We start from the raw sequence: 17,642 nt of genomic DNA on the forward strand, positions 1-17,642 counted from the left end.
ACCCACCTCACAGGTCTGTTGTGAGCGATAAAATGGGGAGGAAGAAAACCATGTACACCTCCTTGACCTCTCAGACTCTGGGGGAAAGGGGAGGCCTAAGTGTGAAGTAATAAATAAAGTGCCCTCTGGTGGGCCTCCTCCTAAAGTGGTGAACCCTGTTCTTGCCAGAATTAATTAATCCCAACCACATTATTTTCCTGATCTAAATAATCCCTGCCTGGAAGTTGAGGATGGGCTGGGGGCGGAAACTTCAGGCATTATACAAATATCTGTATTTTTTAAAATCCAATAGCAGCTGTGAGGAGAGGGGAGGGGATGTAGTTTCCTGGAGGAAGAGCCATTAAACTCAGTGGTACTTATTTTGATGAGATGTACCAGGAAATGAACCCGTGTGTGTGTGTGTGTGTGTGTTGAACATTCACATTACAACTTCTCCAGTTATTATCAGACACTAGCTACTTAATAAACTTTAAAATAAAATTTTAAAACTGGGAAATCTGATCATCGGTAAGACTATAGCAAGAATGCAGAACCTTTGTCCCTCCAGATACTTCTGGGCTGCAGCTCCCATCATCCTCAGCTGTTCGTCATGCTGGGTAGGTGATGCTGGCAGATGAGAGTTGGAGTCCAACAACATCTGGAGGGCCGTGTCCTCAGAACATAGGAAGCTGCCTTATGCTGAGTAAGACCATTGGCCCCTCTAGCTCAATACAGTGGTACATCGGGTTACAGATGCTTCAGGTTACAGACTCCACTAACCCAGAAATAGTACCTCGGGTTAAGAACTTTGCTTCAGAATGAGAACAGAAATCACGCGGCAGCAGCGGGAGGCCCCATTAGCTAAAGTGGTACCTCAGGTTAAGAACAGTTTCAGGTTAAGAATGGACCTCCAGAACAAATTTAAGTTCTTAACCCGAGGTACCACTGTCCAGGTTTTCAGGCAGAGGCCTCTCCCAGCTCTCCGAGACCTTCTGCCTGCAAAGCAGATTCCCAACCACTGAGTTGCAGACATTCTGCATCAAATATTCCGTATCACATCTGTTTTGGTCCTGAGCAGCAGGACTGTACCTGTTGGAATGCACCCTCCATGAGTTATCCTCTCTTGGCAGGTCCTTCAATTGCTGACTGGACTCTCTCTCATGGACCTCATCCTGGTTCTGCTTACCTGGCCTGGACCGTTCCAAATGGATCTGCAGTGACTAGCTTCTGGATCCAGATGCAAGGTCCTCAGCAGCACCGTTCTGCTGAGGAATGGAAGACGGTGCAAGTCTTAGGAGCCAACAACCGATCCACCACTGTTATAGGATTGGAGCCCCAAATGCCATACTCCTTCCAGGTTGTGCCACGTTTGGGATCCCAAGCTGGGAACGCCTCTGTTGTTTACATCCTTCAACCAGGTGTGTGTTCCTGATTTTAGGAGACACATGGAATAGGGTGGTTTGAGGATGGGGATAGCATTGTAGATAAGTCTAGAAAAATGACTGGCCCACAACAAAATTTGCTAGCCTGTATTATTCTCTCTCTCTCTCTCTCTCTCTCTCTCTCTCTCTCTCTCTCACACACACACACACACACACACACAAGCTGCTCATATTGAAGTAAAAGAACTTGCACTAAATTTAGGCTGCATCTGCACTATGCATCTAAAGCAACTTTATACTACAGTCGTACCCTGGAAGTCAAACGGAATCTGTTCCAGAAGTCCGTTCGACTTCCAAAACATTCAGAAACCAAAGCGTGGCTTCTGATTGGCTGCAGGAAGCTCCTGCAGCCAACCGGAAGCCCCGTTGGATGTTCAGCTTCCAAAAATATTTCGCAAACCAGAACAGTCACTTCCAGGTTTGTGGTGTTCAGGAGCCAAAACGTTCAAGAACTAAACTGTTCGAAAACCAAGGTACAGCTGCACTTTAAACAGACATAGTTTCCCAAGGAATCCTGGGAACTGTAGTTTGTCAAGGGTGCAGTTTCTAGATTTCTATTTCCTTCACAGAGCTACCATTCTCAGAGTTCCCTGGGGAAAGGGATTGATTGTTAAACCACTCTGGGAATAGTAAAGGGAACAGGGTTCTCCTAGTCTTAGCACCCTCAACAAACTACAGTTCCCAGGATTCTTTGGGGAAACCATGGCTGTTTGAAGTGGCACGATCCTGCTTTAAATGTACCGTGCAGACGGGGCATCTAAGTTTAGTCAGACTTCTCAGGCTGCTGATGTTTACGTGCTGCTCGGTTGTATTCCTTCACAGGGACTTAAAGAGGGTGACAGTAAGATTTATTTCCAAATCTGCACGATGTCCATTCCTCCCAATGGGCCTTCCATGGCATTCATTTCAACAAATAGCCGCATTTTTATGGAACATTTGTATAGCACTAACCCCCATGTGGCCCCCAACCTGTGGAGGAAGAGAATTGGGGCTAAAAGGGCAAGGGAAAATGTCGCTGCGTGGTGGCAACATCGCAAGCGAGCATGAAATGTCAGACTGTGCACCATTTCTGTAGCTCACATGGTAGGGGAGAGAAGGCAGGAACCTTAACTTATGATATCCATTAGGGCTGTGCATCTTGTCTGGAGAAATCACGAACCCAATCGCGCCAGTTCAGGTCCAGTTTAACACCTTAGCTTTTAATTAAGGGCAGTGCAAGGCTCCCACTTTGTCTCAGGACTGAGATTGGTGTGGGTCAGATCAGAGCCCAATCAGGGGTGCAGAATCAGAGTCGCCTTGCGCAGCCCTAACAGTCATGCTTTTTGATGCATACGTGTTTTTTTCTGAGAGTTTTCATTCTCCGTTTAAAGTAAATGTGCTTTTTAATCATGACCCGAAAGAGTGGGACATTCTCTTCTGATTTGCACAGGTTCCTTGGCTTGGTCGCCTGAAGGCAATTCTTCACTCACCACAGGCGAGCAAGCCAATGGCCATTACGAGGCTGGTTTGAAGGGGGAAAGGAAAAGAGTCGGGTTTTATGGGACTGAATTGACACAAAAGGCGGCGAGAGTGCTTTAAATGGCTTAAAATAGTTTAGCGCCAGTACTAAGCGTTCACACCTACTGCTTTTTAAAAAGCACTTTGCAGCCATTTAAAATGCTTTGCCATAATTGTTAAAAATGAAAATCTTTAACGAAAAGGAAAATAAAGCAGAGGTTCACCAAATGTTCTCCTGCTTTAATCATGGGGTTATAAAAGCACTGCTTTCAGAGTCAGGAATATCCCCCCCCCCCAATGCTCCTAAATTATATGGTCACTACTGACCTTTCCCCCAATCCTGTTTGCTACTATTGTTTCCCCAATGTGCTTCTGATTTTGGACTTTTTCTGTAATACTTGGTCTCCTTCCTGCGAATAGTCACATGGGTGATCCCAGCCAGCTAGGGATTTTGTAGTGAATAGATAAATTTTATTTTTTGTTGACATCAGTGAGGGCAAATTAAGCCAATTGAGAGGGAGGTGGATTCTCCCTGGGAACAGTGGCATGAGCAAAACCAGGCAATTGTGATCATTAAGGATATGACATCATAACAACATAGCCAGTCAGATCTGGCTCTGTGGCAAGGTCACTAAGGTCAAACAAAGCCAGTTCCAAGTGGGGGCAATGATACTCCCCAAATTCCATTCAAACAAAGCCAGTTCCAAGTGAGGGCAATGATACCCCCCCCCAAAAAAAATATATTCAAATTAGTTCACAGCAAACTCTGAAAAGTTTTGTGTTGGGGGGATGCTTTTCTATGCAAAGGTTTCATGAAAAATGTCACACTATTATAAACCTAGATCACATTAACTGCACTGGAGTCTGGATCTTGTAATGTCAGAACTAAATCATCAGCAAAGGCTTTTAATTTGTATTGTTTTGAACCTACTGTAATACCTTTAACTTGTTCGTCTTTTCTAATCATACTTAGCAAGACCTCTGGCTCTAGAATCCTTGATGGATAGGATCTAAAATAAGAAGTGAGGGTCAAAATTTCTGAGTCTTGGAAATTCCTCAGTCTTGCGAGACAAATATGTGAAGCTCAAGAGCTCCTCTGTGGTTGAGGAAGGACAAACCTGATGACCCCTGTGTTTCTAATCCTGATTTCCCCTCCTTCTTCTGTGTCACAGATTCGAGTCTGAGCGCAGGCGCCATTGCTGGAATAGTGATTGGCTCCATCGCCGGGGCACTCCTGATCCTCGCTCTCCTGTTCTTGTTGATCTGCTTGATCTGGCCAATCTGTCTTCGGAAAGGTGGGCTGAACCACGAACAAGTGAAACACAATCTAACTGAATTGCTGATCTTTACCTATTGGGTGGGAAGCATCACATGGCAGATGGGTGTGATCAGCTGACCTCCCTTCAGCCAGTTAAATACCAAGCGTGGAAAGTCAGGCTCATGAAATAGAATAACTATGTTAGTTTTAAACCACAGTTGCCCAACCCGGTGCCCATCAGTTGTTGTGAACTGCAATTCTTATAGGCTTGGGGATGATGGGAGTTCTTAAAATCCAGAACATTTGGAGGATGTCAGATGGGATTTTATTCTATGGCCCGCCCTGAGACCTCCGGGTATAGGGCGGTATATAATTTCAATTAATAATAATAATAATAATAATAATAATAATGGGTGCTTTGAAGTGGATTGTGTAAATATAGGATAGAGAAATAGACACACACCCTTTCTATGCTCCACCCACCAGTTTCACTTCCCTAGTCCTGCCAAACAACTCTTCGAAAATCTGGAAATCAGATGCTGTCTTAAGGACTAGAAACTTGGATGGAAATGGACACACTTAGGGTACTGAAATATGTGTTCACTGGGCCAGCTTCTGCATTTGACTTTGTCCAGGGCCGTCTGAAGCATATCCGATGCCGTGGTATAAAGCTTTCTCCGGCGCCACCCCCCCCCCCCCCCGTTTCCCAGAGTTGTCCACCTTTTTTTAGGGAGGACAGTGCTGCCAGCAGGGCTGGAGGAGGCGGGCAGCGGTTGGAGGGTGGCTCCTCCGGCAGGGAAGAGGCGGAGGCTGGCTGCTTTGTGCAGTGGTGGCCATGGCAGACGGAGGCTCCGGGCGCGGTGCTGCTTTGTCGCGGCATGGCAGAGGCTGACGAGGGCAGCGAGCTGATGCCAGGAGGCGCTGCATCCAGCCTCCACCTCTTCCCTGGCGCCCTCCAGAACTTGGCACCCAGCGCCACTAGCCTCTATGGGTAAGACACCCCTGACTTTGCCCATCAGATATATTGCCCATCTGATATATATCTGGCATAAAGGCTTTTCTTTGACCAAATGCGGGCATCTGTATCTGATACTACCTGAATGATATTTAACTCATCAATCCCTCTATTTCCAGTGTTCAGGCATGACTGTTTTTTGCTCATACAGCTAAAGCAGAACATCCTACACACACTAGAGGGGGACTTGGAGGAGCCCTGAGATTTGCAGAATAACACATCTTTGTTGGGTGGCGGTGGTGGGGAACCCAAACCAGCCTGGTGAAGACTGAGCATGTTCAGTGGCCACAGAATGCCACACGTCTCTTGAGGGTGAGAAAGGGAACAGAAAAAGGGGAGCAAAGTGGTGCCTCCAGATATTGCTGAACTCCAGCTGTCATCAGCTGCAGCCAGCATGACCAATGGTCAAGAATTATGAGAGTTGTAGTTCGGCAATATCTGGAAGGTGCCACATTAACTGCCCCTGCATGGGAGTATCCTGGAGGAGGGGGGAAGCTGTCTGCCTGTAACAGAAATCAGGAAGACTCCACGCTGCAACATTTTGTTGCAGATCCCACTTGTACTGATACCAATAAGTCAGGAGGGGAAAATAATCCTCTAGCCCTTGTGCTGAGCTGGTCACAGTTGAAGAGGATAGGCCAATCGGGAGCTGGCTGTGATCAGAACTAGCCAGAAGGGTTCAGTTCTGGTTCAGCATTCCAGGGGATATTTCTTTGGGAACTGAGAGACAGCCAATCTCACCGCCAGTGCAAAGCTGTAGTGACATCGGCCTTTCACTCCTTGCAGCAAAGGAGAAGAAAATCCCCCCAACGCCACCTGAGAACCGACAACACTACCTGTCACGTCAGGTAAGATCAAATGAGATGCAAGTATAATAGGGATGTGTGTGTGTGTGTGTGTGTGTGTGAGAGAGAGAGAGAGAGAGAGAGAGAGAGAGATGGGCCATTGTGTGCTGTGTTGAACAGTTGTGAAACTCACCTCTAACCAAGCGGTATCGTTAATGTGCACAGGTGTTTTATAGCTAAGAACAATTAATTGTCTTTAGATGCTGATGTGTATTACTTCAGAATGTTATAAGGTATCCCTGATGCTGTTGCGGGGGCCTTCCTCTTGTTCATTCTGCTGCTTTTAGTTTCTGCTTTGATGGCATCACTGTCTAAAGGACCACTTCCTCTCACTTGCAGCTGCTCAACTTTTGAGATCCACCTCGCGTGAGGGGAGCTTCTTGGAGTGGGGAGGCACTTGTTGAGGCAAAGTAGAGAAAGGGTCTTCTTAGTGGTGGCACCTCTTTTTTGAAACAGCCTCCCCAAACAGTTCCAACGACATTTAGGTGACAGCTTAAAACTTATCGTCTGAGCACAGGTTTTGAATGATTGGCAATTTTCTGTTTTATGGATACACTGTATTCCCACTCTGGATTTTTGGAGTGGTGAATCGGTGCTGTTTAAAATGATTTTTGCTACCGGTTTCTTTTTGTCTGTTGTTAGTGCTTTTGATTCTTTAATGTTATGGCAATTTACATGTGTCACACTGTACCTGGGTAGGCAAGTGACTAATAAAAATCGCAAACAAATAAACCAAACTGATGCCCTCCAGACAATGCCATGCTATAACTCCCATCAGTCCCAGCTAGCATAGCCAGTTGCCAGGGATGATAGTTCAGCAACATCCAGAGGTTACCATGTTGACTAATCCTGAAACAAATTATTGGTAATTTCTCTCTCTCTCTCTGTGTCCCTATTCAATATCTTTCCAGTTCCCAAATGGCAACAAGCGGGAGTCGAACGCCCCCTCTTGGGGCAACCCTCGCTGGTCATCAGGAGACTCTGACATCTATGCCATTACCTATGAGGAACACTTACGCAAATATGGTGGCCCTGGAACTTTGGTAAGTGCTGTGGGAAACAGACTGTTAAGCTGTGGCAGATGGGGCCAACCATAACAAGGCTATCCCTGTTCTACTACGTCTGCGGCGCCACCTGGTGTTCTACTGGGGCATCAGACCAGCATTAACCATTAGCTAGTGCTTTCGCCTACAGAGGTCCTTGCAGTCTCAACCCCCCTATTTATTACCTATTCTCTGCACAAAGATGCCTTCTCATGTCCTTCTGCTGCCATGGATTTTTGATTAACTGGCATAAGTGGCTACTACCCAAAGTCCTACTGCTTCAGGGGAAAAGCTGAGTGCACATGTTTAGCCCAGCCTGGGCTCCTGGGGAGCTCTGAAGGGTCAAAGAACCATTGTTTGCAAACTCCACATAGGCTGGGTGAGTCGCAAGTTGTGAAACTCCAGGTCAAATACAGATTGCACTGTGGCCTGTTCTTTGCAGTCTAAGCCAGGGAGCAGAAACATGATGTTTATGGAAGCAATAGTGGCATACAATCGATACGCAGCAGGGGTGGCTGTGCTCACCTGGGTGCGGGCGACAACTTGCCTAGGTGTGGGGGTGATGCAAAGTAACATTTTGGCAAGCAGGATAAGGCCAGACAACATGTGATTTGAATCATGAGGTCTTTGCCCTCCAGCACAGTTTTTCTTCCAGAAATGTCTGCATGTGTGTGCCAGGGGTTAGCCCTTTGTTCTGTGTTGCAGTCCCAAACCACATCATGGGGCCTCAAGCTTGCCATTTGAAAGGTGTGGGGAAGTTCCCGTTTACTCTGATTGGAGTGCCCCCCTCCCTTTGTGGCAATTGCAGGAATGAGGATCCAGATCTGGTTCAGGATTCCAGCAAGGGGGAAAGAGTCCTAAGCTGTATTGATTATTCGCCCTGTCAACTTTATTTATTTATTCATGCATTTATTAAAATGTTTATAAGCTGCCCTTTGTCCAAAAAATGGATTTCAGGACTGCATGCGAAGAGATTTTAAAATTACAAAACATATTATTAAAACAAAAACCAGCAGTGCAATAAAATTAAGGGGAATACAGCTATTCAACCAGCTTTAGGAATGCAACAAATCTGAAATTGCTTGATCAAATAAAAAGGGTTTTAACCTGACAGTGAAAGGCCCACAGCAGTGGGGGGTAGAGAGGTAGCAGGGGTGCCTCCAACCTTTTTGGGCCCATGGGGAGATTTGAAAATTGGGGAAACTGTTGTGGGCATCATGTGTGCACCACAACTCTTCCCTCCCAGGATATCACCTGCCCCCAATTCCCCGCTCTCTACAACACAGTTAGGCTTGGAATAATGGCTAAAGGAGGTTTTTCTCCAGCCTAATTTCAGGAAGGGGAGATGGGGCCCTATAGCTGCCAAGAAATGGCTCTGTGGGGCCATATGTACCTGGTTGGCAGCCCTTGGAATTATAGGGTTGGCAGCAGGCATATTGTTCCTCCCCAAACAAGGCATTCCACAGGCAGGGTGCCATCACAGAGAAGGGCCTCTCTTAGGAGGCATCCATAATATACATCTTTGTCTAAGAAGGTTCATGGGGAAAGGACCTCTTCTGGCATAGGAGCTTGGAAAGCTGCCTTGGAAAATAACTCCAGGGGATCCTAATGCTTTTCAACCCACAACCCCAATTATTCTCTGGGTTGCATAAAAATCTGAGCCAGGGAAGAACTCCCAGCTCCCTTCATCATAAGAACACAGGAAGCTGCCTTTTACTGAATCACACCGATGATCTCTCTAGCTCAGTGCTGTCTAGACTGACTGGCAGTGGCTCCCCAGAATTGAGGCAGAGGATTTTCTAGCCTTACTTGGAGATGCTGGGGATTGATCTCAGGTCCTTCTGCATGCAAAGCAGGTGCTCTGAGCTACGGCCCTTCTTCTAGGAGTGTATGAGAGCACAAGTATGTTGGTATGGGAGAAAGCACTCCTTCAGGTGCATGGGAAACATGCACACCCCAAGCCATTTAGGGACTGGCATTTCCAGTTGGGCTCAGTAGCAAAAAGAGAGCCGGTGTCATTCTTTTAGAACTGATATAAACATGGTTCCATCACAGTGAAACAGCAGGTATTGTGGTATCAGGTTTCAGTGCTAGTTTCCAAGCCATTTTCAAGGGCAGCCCCACATATAATGCATTGCAGAGTTCCAACCCTGCGTGTCATGGAGCACCCTGGCTATGGATTTTCCAAAGCTCCCTGAGAAATGTTGCCAGCCTTGCAAAAACTCTTTGAGCTTCCCTTCAAAATGGCCCAGTGGCTCGGAAGGAAAGTGGACCCACCCCACCCAAATTTGCTGTGAACAATGCTTTAGGCCAGCGGTGCCCAAACTTTTTTCAAAGAGGGCCAGATTTGATGAAGTGAACATGCATGAGGGCTGACCAAAGTTGCTGAGCTTTTTTTAGGATTTTACCCCAGGACATATACTGCCACAGGGGCCAGATTAAATAATTGACCAGCGGGCTGGATTAGGCCCCCGAAATGGACTTTGGACATGCCTGCTTTAGGCCAAACAGTTTTCTGACCTCTTTTCTCTCCCATTTCTCTCCAGCCCATCAGCACCACGGACAGCAGCTCCTGCTTCCAACCTATACAACCTCGCACCAGGAATGTGCGCAGCGCTACTCAAGTCTGACATTCTGAAGGTCTATCTTGGGCTGAAGAAGACCAAGCGCGGTCTTCAGTATGGGACCCAGGCCACCGAAAATGGAGCCATGCTATCTTCTTGTGGGGCTTGACCGTGGGGTGTATGGAATCCAAGGTTTTCGAATTGGAGCTTTGGTTTCCTGGCATAATGATGAGAGGTGAACATTGCCGTGCGGGATCTAGGGGTCTCAGGCAGCAACATTGCCAACCCAGTTAAGGGGAGCCCAGAACCCAGAAGGATACATTGTGTGTAGATGAATTCTGATGAAATATGGGATTCTGAGTCTTTCATTGTGGCCACAGAAGGGATCTCTTGGAATGGAGCTGGTTACAGAACAGCTTGAGGTGCTGGGAAGAAGCCAAAGGCTATCCAGAGGGTTAGGTGCTGGAGGGATGATACATTACCAAGAGCTCTAAGCTCAACCTTGCAGAGGATAGTGTGAAGGACAGCAATATGGGATACTGCCTTATATTGAGTCAAACCATTGGTCCAGTATTTTCTGCATGGACTGACAGCAGAGTCCAGGATTTCAGGCAGGGTTCTCTCACAGCCCTACCTGGAGATTGAATTTGGGACTTTCTGCATGCAAAGAAGATGATCTACCACTGAGCCACAGCCCTTCCCGGAACACCAATGCTGTAGAAGAAGTGTGTGAATTGGGCAGAGGGAGGGCTGTCTCTTTGGAGAGGAAAGGTCTTGGTTGCCAGAGTAAAAATGTGCCTTTTACAAAACCACATCAGTGCATATCCTTTTTTTTTTTATCTTCACACTGCAATGTAGCCTTTGCCAAAGTTCTTCTTTGTGTTATCAAATGACTGGAGCCACACCTGATACTGATTTTTGGAATCTTCCCCGGACCTTCTGTTCTGAATGTATTCGAAACCGGTGGAGTTTCATACTTGAGTTTAGAAGTCCTGATTTGAAAAAAGAAAAAAGTGATGCTTTTAAGCTTAGGAAGAATGTGCAGCTGTCTGATTTGATCGGGGCAGCTGAGAAACCGGAAGAAGCGCTTCCCGATCTTGACTGGTGGGAGATAATGGGATGCCCTGGTCTTCTCTAGGGGTGATATGGAGAGGGATTTCCGATTCTGAACTATTTTGGAAAAGTGAACCTCGGAAGCTGCTCCCATAAGATGGCCATCAACCTGGATGATTTTAAAAGAATGATGAATGATAACTGTATGTGGCACGAATAAGCTGGCATAATGATGAGAGGTGAACATTGCCATGTGGGATCTAGGGGTCTCATTCTGTATGTGGCACGAATAAGCTGGCCAGAAAAGCAGATGTCCCTAAATGAATAACTATAAAAATAGCTACTGGCAGCAATGGCTACATTCTCCCTCCACCATCGGAAGCTGGATGTGCCTTTGAAAACCAGTTTCTGGGCATTATGGGGATGGGAGAGACTGCTCCTGTGCTGAGGTCCTGCTTACAGGCTTCCCAAAAGGCATCTGTGGTTGGCCACTTCAAGAAGAGTAGATCCCAGACTAGATGAGCCTTTGGCCTGATCCAGCAGGGCTCTTCTTATGGTGTTTTATTTCAGCAGGTTTCCTAGCGGGGCCTTTTGTCCTACTTTACAGAATACAGTATTTTCCAAGAAGCATCTGTTGTGTGTTTCCTTTTTTCCGCATCTCATAAATAACTACAGTAGTGTAATCAACTGAAGTGGGTTATCCCTCTTTCTTCCTTCCTTCCTTTTTTTCTGAAGGAACTGGTATTTCTCTGCATGCATTCTTAGTACATTTAATTGGTTATAACGATCACCGTTCTGTATGCAGAATCGGTAAGTTGGCCAGAAATACGGATCTCCCTAAAGGAATAATTATATATGTTCTGAAACACCTTCCTTAAATAGCTGCCAGCGACGGTGGCGACGTTCTTCACTGTTGGAAGCAGGATATGCCTTTGAAAAACAGCTGCTGGGAATCACAAGTGGGGAGAGTTGCATTTGCACTCAAGTGCTGCTTGCGGACTTCGCATAGGTGTTGGGTTGGCCACCGTGAGATGAGGGTGCTGGGTTGGGTGGGCCTTTGGCCTGATTCAACAAGGCCTTTCTGAAGATCTGAAGGTGGGATCTGATGGTCGTGCTGGTCTCTGTTGTGTTACGAGTGTACTGTACTCCCGGCACGGAAACGGGGAGCGGGGGCGGCATTTTATTCTTTCCCATCTCCATCCTCCTGTCTAATGGACCTCTCCCATTCTTTTGTGTTCCATTTATGCCAATGATAACTCCCCATGCTCACTCATTGATATCTGTGTGAGCAATTCAGCTATGTGACTTTTAGAAGACATCTGAAGGCAGCCATGTTCGAGCTCCGAGGGCCTTCTGGCAGTTTCCTCACTGCGAGGTTAAGTGACGTTACAGTGAAGCAGGCAGAGGGACTTCTTAGTAGTGGCTCCCTCCCTCCTAAATGGGGTGCACACTCGACACAACTCTTTTTTAAAATTATTTTTTATTAATTTCCAATAAAAAAAAATTTTTTAGTCATACATTTTCAATACAATCACAAATACATATTTTTGACTTCCATCAGTTCATCCATGAATCCTCCGTGTTCTCGTCTTTATACTGCAAGTTCAAAATTTGTCATTGTCTTTTATCTTAAAATCCACCTACCCCCCCTCTTCCCTTTTTTACAATGTTTCTATACATATTTCTTCACAAAGCTTCCTGTAAACCCACCAACATTATTTCTTCATCACATATGCTTTTCATATAATCCACAAATTTACTCCAGTCCTCAGTAAACTTGTGATCTCGTTGGTTTCGAACTTTCCCTGTTAATTTATCTAGTTCTGCGTAGTCTGTTAATTTCATCCTCCACTCTTCTATAGATGGTAGTTCCTCCTGTTTCCATTTTTGGGCCAGTAGTATCCTTGCTGCCGTCACTGCATATGGAAATAATTTCTGATCTTTTCTATTTATTTCATTTCCAACCATTCCTAACAAAAAAGCTTTTGGTTTTTTTAGCAAATGTATATTTCAGCATCTTTTTCAACTCATTATATATCTGTTCCCAGAATACTTTAACCTTATTACACTCCCACCACATATGGTAAAATATTCCTTCTTTTTCTTTACATTTCCAACATTTATTACTTACTTTATACATTTTTGCTAGTTTTACTGGAGTGATATACCATCTATAAACCATCTTCATCACATTTTCTTTCAGTGCAGTACAGGCTGTAAATTTTATTCTTTCATTCCATAATTTATTCCACTCATCAAATTGTATATTATACCCAAAATCCCTGGCCCATTGAATCATTACTGATTTTACCACGCACTCGACACAACTCAATGGGGCTGAGCCTGCTCTTTGACCACAGAATGTTGAATAAACATTAAGGGTGGGAGAAGGAGTGTCTTCACCCCATTGATCAGTCAGGACACTGAGGTCCAGCTCTGAGGGCCTTCTGGCGGTTCCCTCACTGCGAGAAGTGAGGTTACAGGGAACCAGACCTCCCATCAGATGTCAAGGAAATAAGCAACTATTGACTTTTAGAAGTCATCTGTATGGGGAAGCTTTTAATGGCTGATGTTTTACTGTGTTTTTAATATTTTGTTGGGAGCCAGCCAGAGTGTCTGGGGCAACCCAGTCAAATGGGTGGCATGTTAATAATAATAATATTATTATTATTATTAATAATAATAATAATAATAATAATAATAATAATAATGGCAGAGGAGAAGGGTGTGGAGGGATTTTTTCATATGCTTCACTTTCATTTTGCACAATGAGCTTGGAGGTTCTCCCCTTCGTGGCCTGCAATTGTTAACAATGCTAATTTCTTCCTAAACGGAATAATTCATATGAATTATTCTGTTTAGGAAGAAAATTGGCATTGTTAAAAAAACCAAAAAAACTTCAGACACAATAAGAGAACATAAAATACAAACCCACAACCCTCCAGCTCATTGTGTAATACCAAAGTGGCAGATCAAATAAGCTTGCTGATGAGGTTTCATATTGTTGCTCTCCATAAACAAGCAAGAATTCCCCTTATGGCCAGAACAAAGGGGGCTGCATTAGTAAGAAAATTAAAACTGCGTTATATATTAACACAGTTTTAATTTTCTTAGTAATGCAACCCCCTTTGTGCCGGCATTAGAGAGAGTTCTTATTTGTTTCTGAACAGCAAAATGGAATGATTTTAATGAGTTTTTCCTCTACAGAAGGGTTACTAAGGTAGGGTGACGGAGACACAATCTGGATAGGGAAAGGAGACAGCCCCCCAAACAGGTATTAAAGGGACAGATATAGCATTTCCACTTATGGGCTAATTAAGTTTGTTTTTGAGGATGGTACTCTGAAGGCCAGATGGTGGCATTTTTTTTGCTGTGAAGTTTTGTCGACTTGGTGCAGCTGGCTTCATGCCTGCAATAGAGCACGTGAAACAAGTTTACAAGTGAGGAAGGAGGAAACAAGAGACCCAGCAGCAGGACCACTGGATATTTTTTGCTTCTGCACATTGAGAACTGGCAGTGAGAATTGAAGGGGAGTGCGCGCTGAGCGCCATCCATCACCCATATGATGAAGGGCCATGGGGTTGTCATGGAGCCAGCCCTTTTAGGATGCAAGGGGGAAGCCAGTCTGGCCCCAACCAACAGGCCCGAGAAGACAGGATGCTTGAGGAACTCAACCTCTGCAAATCTCACCATGGACTGATGTGACCCACAGATCATACTGTTGCAGGGCTGGAAGGAACCCCAATCATCATCTAGTCCAACCCCCCTGTAATGCAAGAATCACAGCTAATGCTCCAGGATTTGGTTTTCTGAGGTCTTGCTTTTGTAACTGCTTTTGCGGGATCTGATTTCTTTCCTCAGGACCTTTCCTCAGAGTTGTTGCCTTTGGCTTGGAATCAACTTGATCCCCTTCCCCTCTATCCTTTTTTCTTTCTCCTTCTGTGATGGAACTCCTATACAGTGGTACCTCGGGTCACATATGCTTCAGGTTACAGACTCCGCTAACCCAGAAATAGTGCTTCAGGTTAAGAACTTTGCTTCAGGATGAGAATAGAAATCGTGCTCCGGTGGCATGGTAGCAGCAGGAGGCCCCATTAGCTAAAGTGGTGCTTCAGGTTAAGAACAGTTTCAGGTTAAGTACAGACCTCCGGAACGAATTAAGTACTTAACCCAAGGTACCACTGTATGGGGACTTCCTTGGCTTTTTTCTGGCCCATGTAGGACCATGGATAGTTGGCCATGGTGAAGATTTGACGTTTTCATCCCCAAAAAGTTTTTGATTTGAGTTTCTACTGAAATGAGGCTGCATTTTAATGTTGTATTTTAATCTTGTTTTTAAGTTGTATTTTAATCAATTGTTTTATACTTGGTGTTAGCCGCCCTGAGCCCGGTCTTGGCTGGGGAGGGCGGGATATAAATAAAATTTATTAGTATTATTATTAACACAAGGTAACAAAGCTCAAGGGTGCTGCTCCAGATGGCAATAATGGGATAACCTGGAGAAGCATCACAGAACAACTAACAAAGTGAATTGATGTGCTAGTGGTCCAGTATAAATCAACCATGGCTGCACTTGTGTTGCATCAATGACACCTGCCAAACAAAAACACCCCCCCCCCACCAGTCTGCAGGTTCCCCTTTGTTCCTTAGCTCTCTTTTGCAAGGATTCTCTTTTTTCGGCAGTGACAGGTAGCAGCGGGTGTGATGAACCCACTGTCATAATAGCACATGACTGGGCAACACCATACGTCCCCCCTACCAATATTCACCTATATAGTTTGACTTCCTTCCCTTGCCTCTCCTCAGCCTCCCAGGGATGAGCTTTTGGTATTTAGCCCTGCTAATCTGTCTTGATGGCTGACTCCCTCCTGGCTCGTCAATCATTTTTGTTGCTTTTAAATGGGAGCCGTGATGAAAGCTAAATGAATAGCAGCGCCGTGATGGGCAATTGCTCTGATTGGAGGCTGCCCAAGGGAGGGCGGCAAGGGGAAGAAGAAGAAGAAGAAGAAGAAGAAGAAGAAGAAGAAGAAGAGGAAGAAGAAGAAGAAGAAGAAGAGAGGAGGAGGAGGAGGAGGAGGAGGAGGAGGAGGAGAAAAAAATCAGTCAGCTTGGCGATGAGTTGAGGAAGGAGCTGCAAGGAGACTGATAGGCACCTTTGTGTTTCTGGGGGGAATGGACCTGCAAGTGGGACGTTTTCACAACCGCAGCCAAGTCACAGTAATTTACTTCCAGCACACAAAAAATAGAAACTCTCTGCTAACATGAGATCTGGGTATCTCTGTATCTCTGGGTATCTCTCTGCTAACATGAGATCTATCTATATCTATCTATCATCCATCTATCTATCTATCATCTATCTATCATCTATCTATCTATCATCTATCTATCTATCTATCTATCTATCTATCATCTATCTATCATCTATCTATCTATCATCTATCTATATCTATCTATCTTTCATCTACTGAATTCATATTCCACGCTTTCCCCACCAAGAAGCTCATGGTTCTCCCCTTCCTCATTAAATCCCCACAACCATCTTCCGGGTTGAGAAACAGTGGCTGACCCAAAGGCCACGCAGTGAGCTCCATGGCTGAGTGAGGATTTGAACCCCGGTCTTCTAGATCCTAGTCCAACATTCTGACCATTATGCCACACTGGCTCTCTAAGGCATCATTTCCCAACCTTGGGCCTCCAGCTGTTTTTGGACTACAACTCCCATAATCCTCAGCTAGCAAGACCAGTGGTCAGGGATGGTGGGAATTGTAGTTCGAAAACAGCTGGAGGCCCAAGGTTGGGAAACACTGCTCTAAGGTTCCCACACTTAGTATAGGGGAAGAGTTAATTTGTGTGTGTCCCCCCAGATGCTTTTCAATTCCCAAAATGACATTTGAAATGCATTCACACATCTCTGATGGGGGTGAGGAACCCCAAATTGGGCCCACCTGGCCTCATTTGACCCATAGGGACATTTCATCCAAACCACTCCCACTCGCCCTACGCAGCTGGATCCTGCAACTGGGAAGCAGAAGTGAAGTCTCTGCACATCAGCTGATGTACCTGGAGTTCAATTGTGTTTGGTCCCGGAGCGCGAGCTGGTTCTGCTACAGAGAAGGCTGTGCCCACAGGAAGAGAGCAAATCCTCTGGGTCTCTGCAAAGTCTGATAATTGGGTTGTAAGATCATAAATAAATCTCTCTCTCAGCTGTCTATATCGCGGGCAGTGACATAAATAATGCAGCAAGTCTTCTACTTCATTTTGTCCAGAAATGCAAAAGATGTTCACTTTGTGAAGCTTTCCCATAATTTCTGTGTAAGAATGCTGAAGGCATCGTTTGGAAACCTAATGTGGGGAAAGATTTTTCTTAAATAACTTTGCAGGTGAGGATCAATCTTGTAACGATCGCACTGCCACGAGAAATCAGTTTTTGGGAATTATTTTGCCCAATGCAAATTGTCAGTTAATGCAAATATATTATCTTTGACCAATTCTTCTTTCTTTCTTTGGTGGTGGTGGTGGTGGGGTGAGTAGTGGGAGGGAGGCTGATACTCATCTACTAATCTAAGAAGATCTGATGATAAATTATATACCAACATTAAATTCTTGTACTGCAGAGCTCAAGTTGACACCTTGGGGAAGGGCCTGTCCTGACACCCACCCAACCCACACAGACAGAGGGCTTTACTTGGAAGTTAGAAAGAGATCGTAATTCAGGCAAGTAATGATCCAGACTTAGCAACAGACACGGGAGTCGCAGTGCAGGAGTTCAGGCAAGAAGTTCAGAACTGGATGGCAGCAATGGAGATGTCCGAAGATATTTCCTCACCCCCTTTCCAAGTCTGTGAAGGTGAGGCATGGCGCTTGCGAGACTCTCTTGCCTTGTGGGGATATTGGCATTGTGTGATCCCTCGGGGCAGGTGGGTCTTCTCCCATCTGTAAAGGCAGC

The 17,642-nt window shown here is 45.4% G+C and overlaps 2 protein-coding genes across 2 annotated transcripts in view; one reads left to right on the plus strand and one right to left on the minus strand.

The window, feature by feature from the left end:
* Window positions 1-11,323, plus strand: part of VSIG10L (V-set and immunoglobulin domain containing 10 like) — a 36,906-nt gene extending 25,583 nt beyond the window's left edge. Inside the window, exons 7-12 of the mRNA XM_083455119.1 lie at window positions 1,110-1,397; window positions 4,091-4,213; window positions 5,978-6,039; window positions 6,948-7,079; window positions 9,626-10,899; window positions 10,961-11,323. Of these exons, the coding sequence (XP_083311245.1) occupies window positions 1,110-1,397; window positions 4,091-4,213; window positions 5,978-6,039; window positions 6,948-7,079; window positions 9,626-9,709 (689 nt within the window). The 3' untranslated portion in view covers window positions 9,710-10,899; window positions 10,961-11,323. The remainder of the gene's footprint in view (window positions 1-1,109; window positions 1,398-4,090; window positions 4,214-5,977; window positions 6,040-6,947; window positions 7,080-9,625; window positions 10,900-10,960) is intronic.
* The window catches only part of LOC310684739 (uncharacterized protein), a 268,708-nt gene that overhangs the window by 126,866 nt on the left and 124,200 nt on the right, over window positions 1-17,642 (minus strand). The gene's annotated exons all lie outside the window — the stretch shown is intronic.

Source organism: Podarcis tiliguerta (assembly GCF_965153285.1).
Source record: "Podarcis tiliguerta genome assembly, chromosome: 8".
Lineage (NCBI taxonomy): Eukaryota > Metazoa > Chordata > Lepidosauria > Squamata > Lacertidae > Podarcis > Podarcis tiliguerta.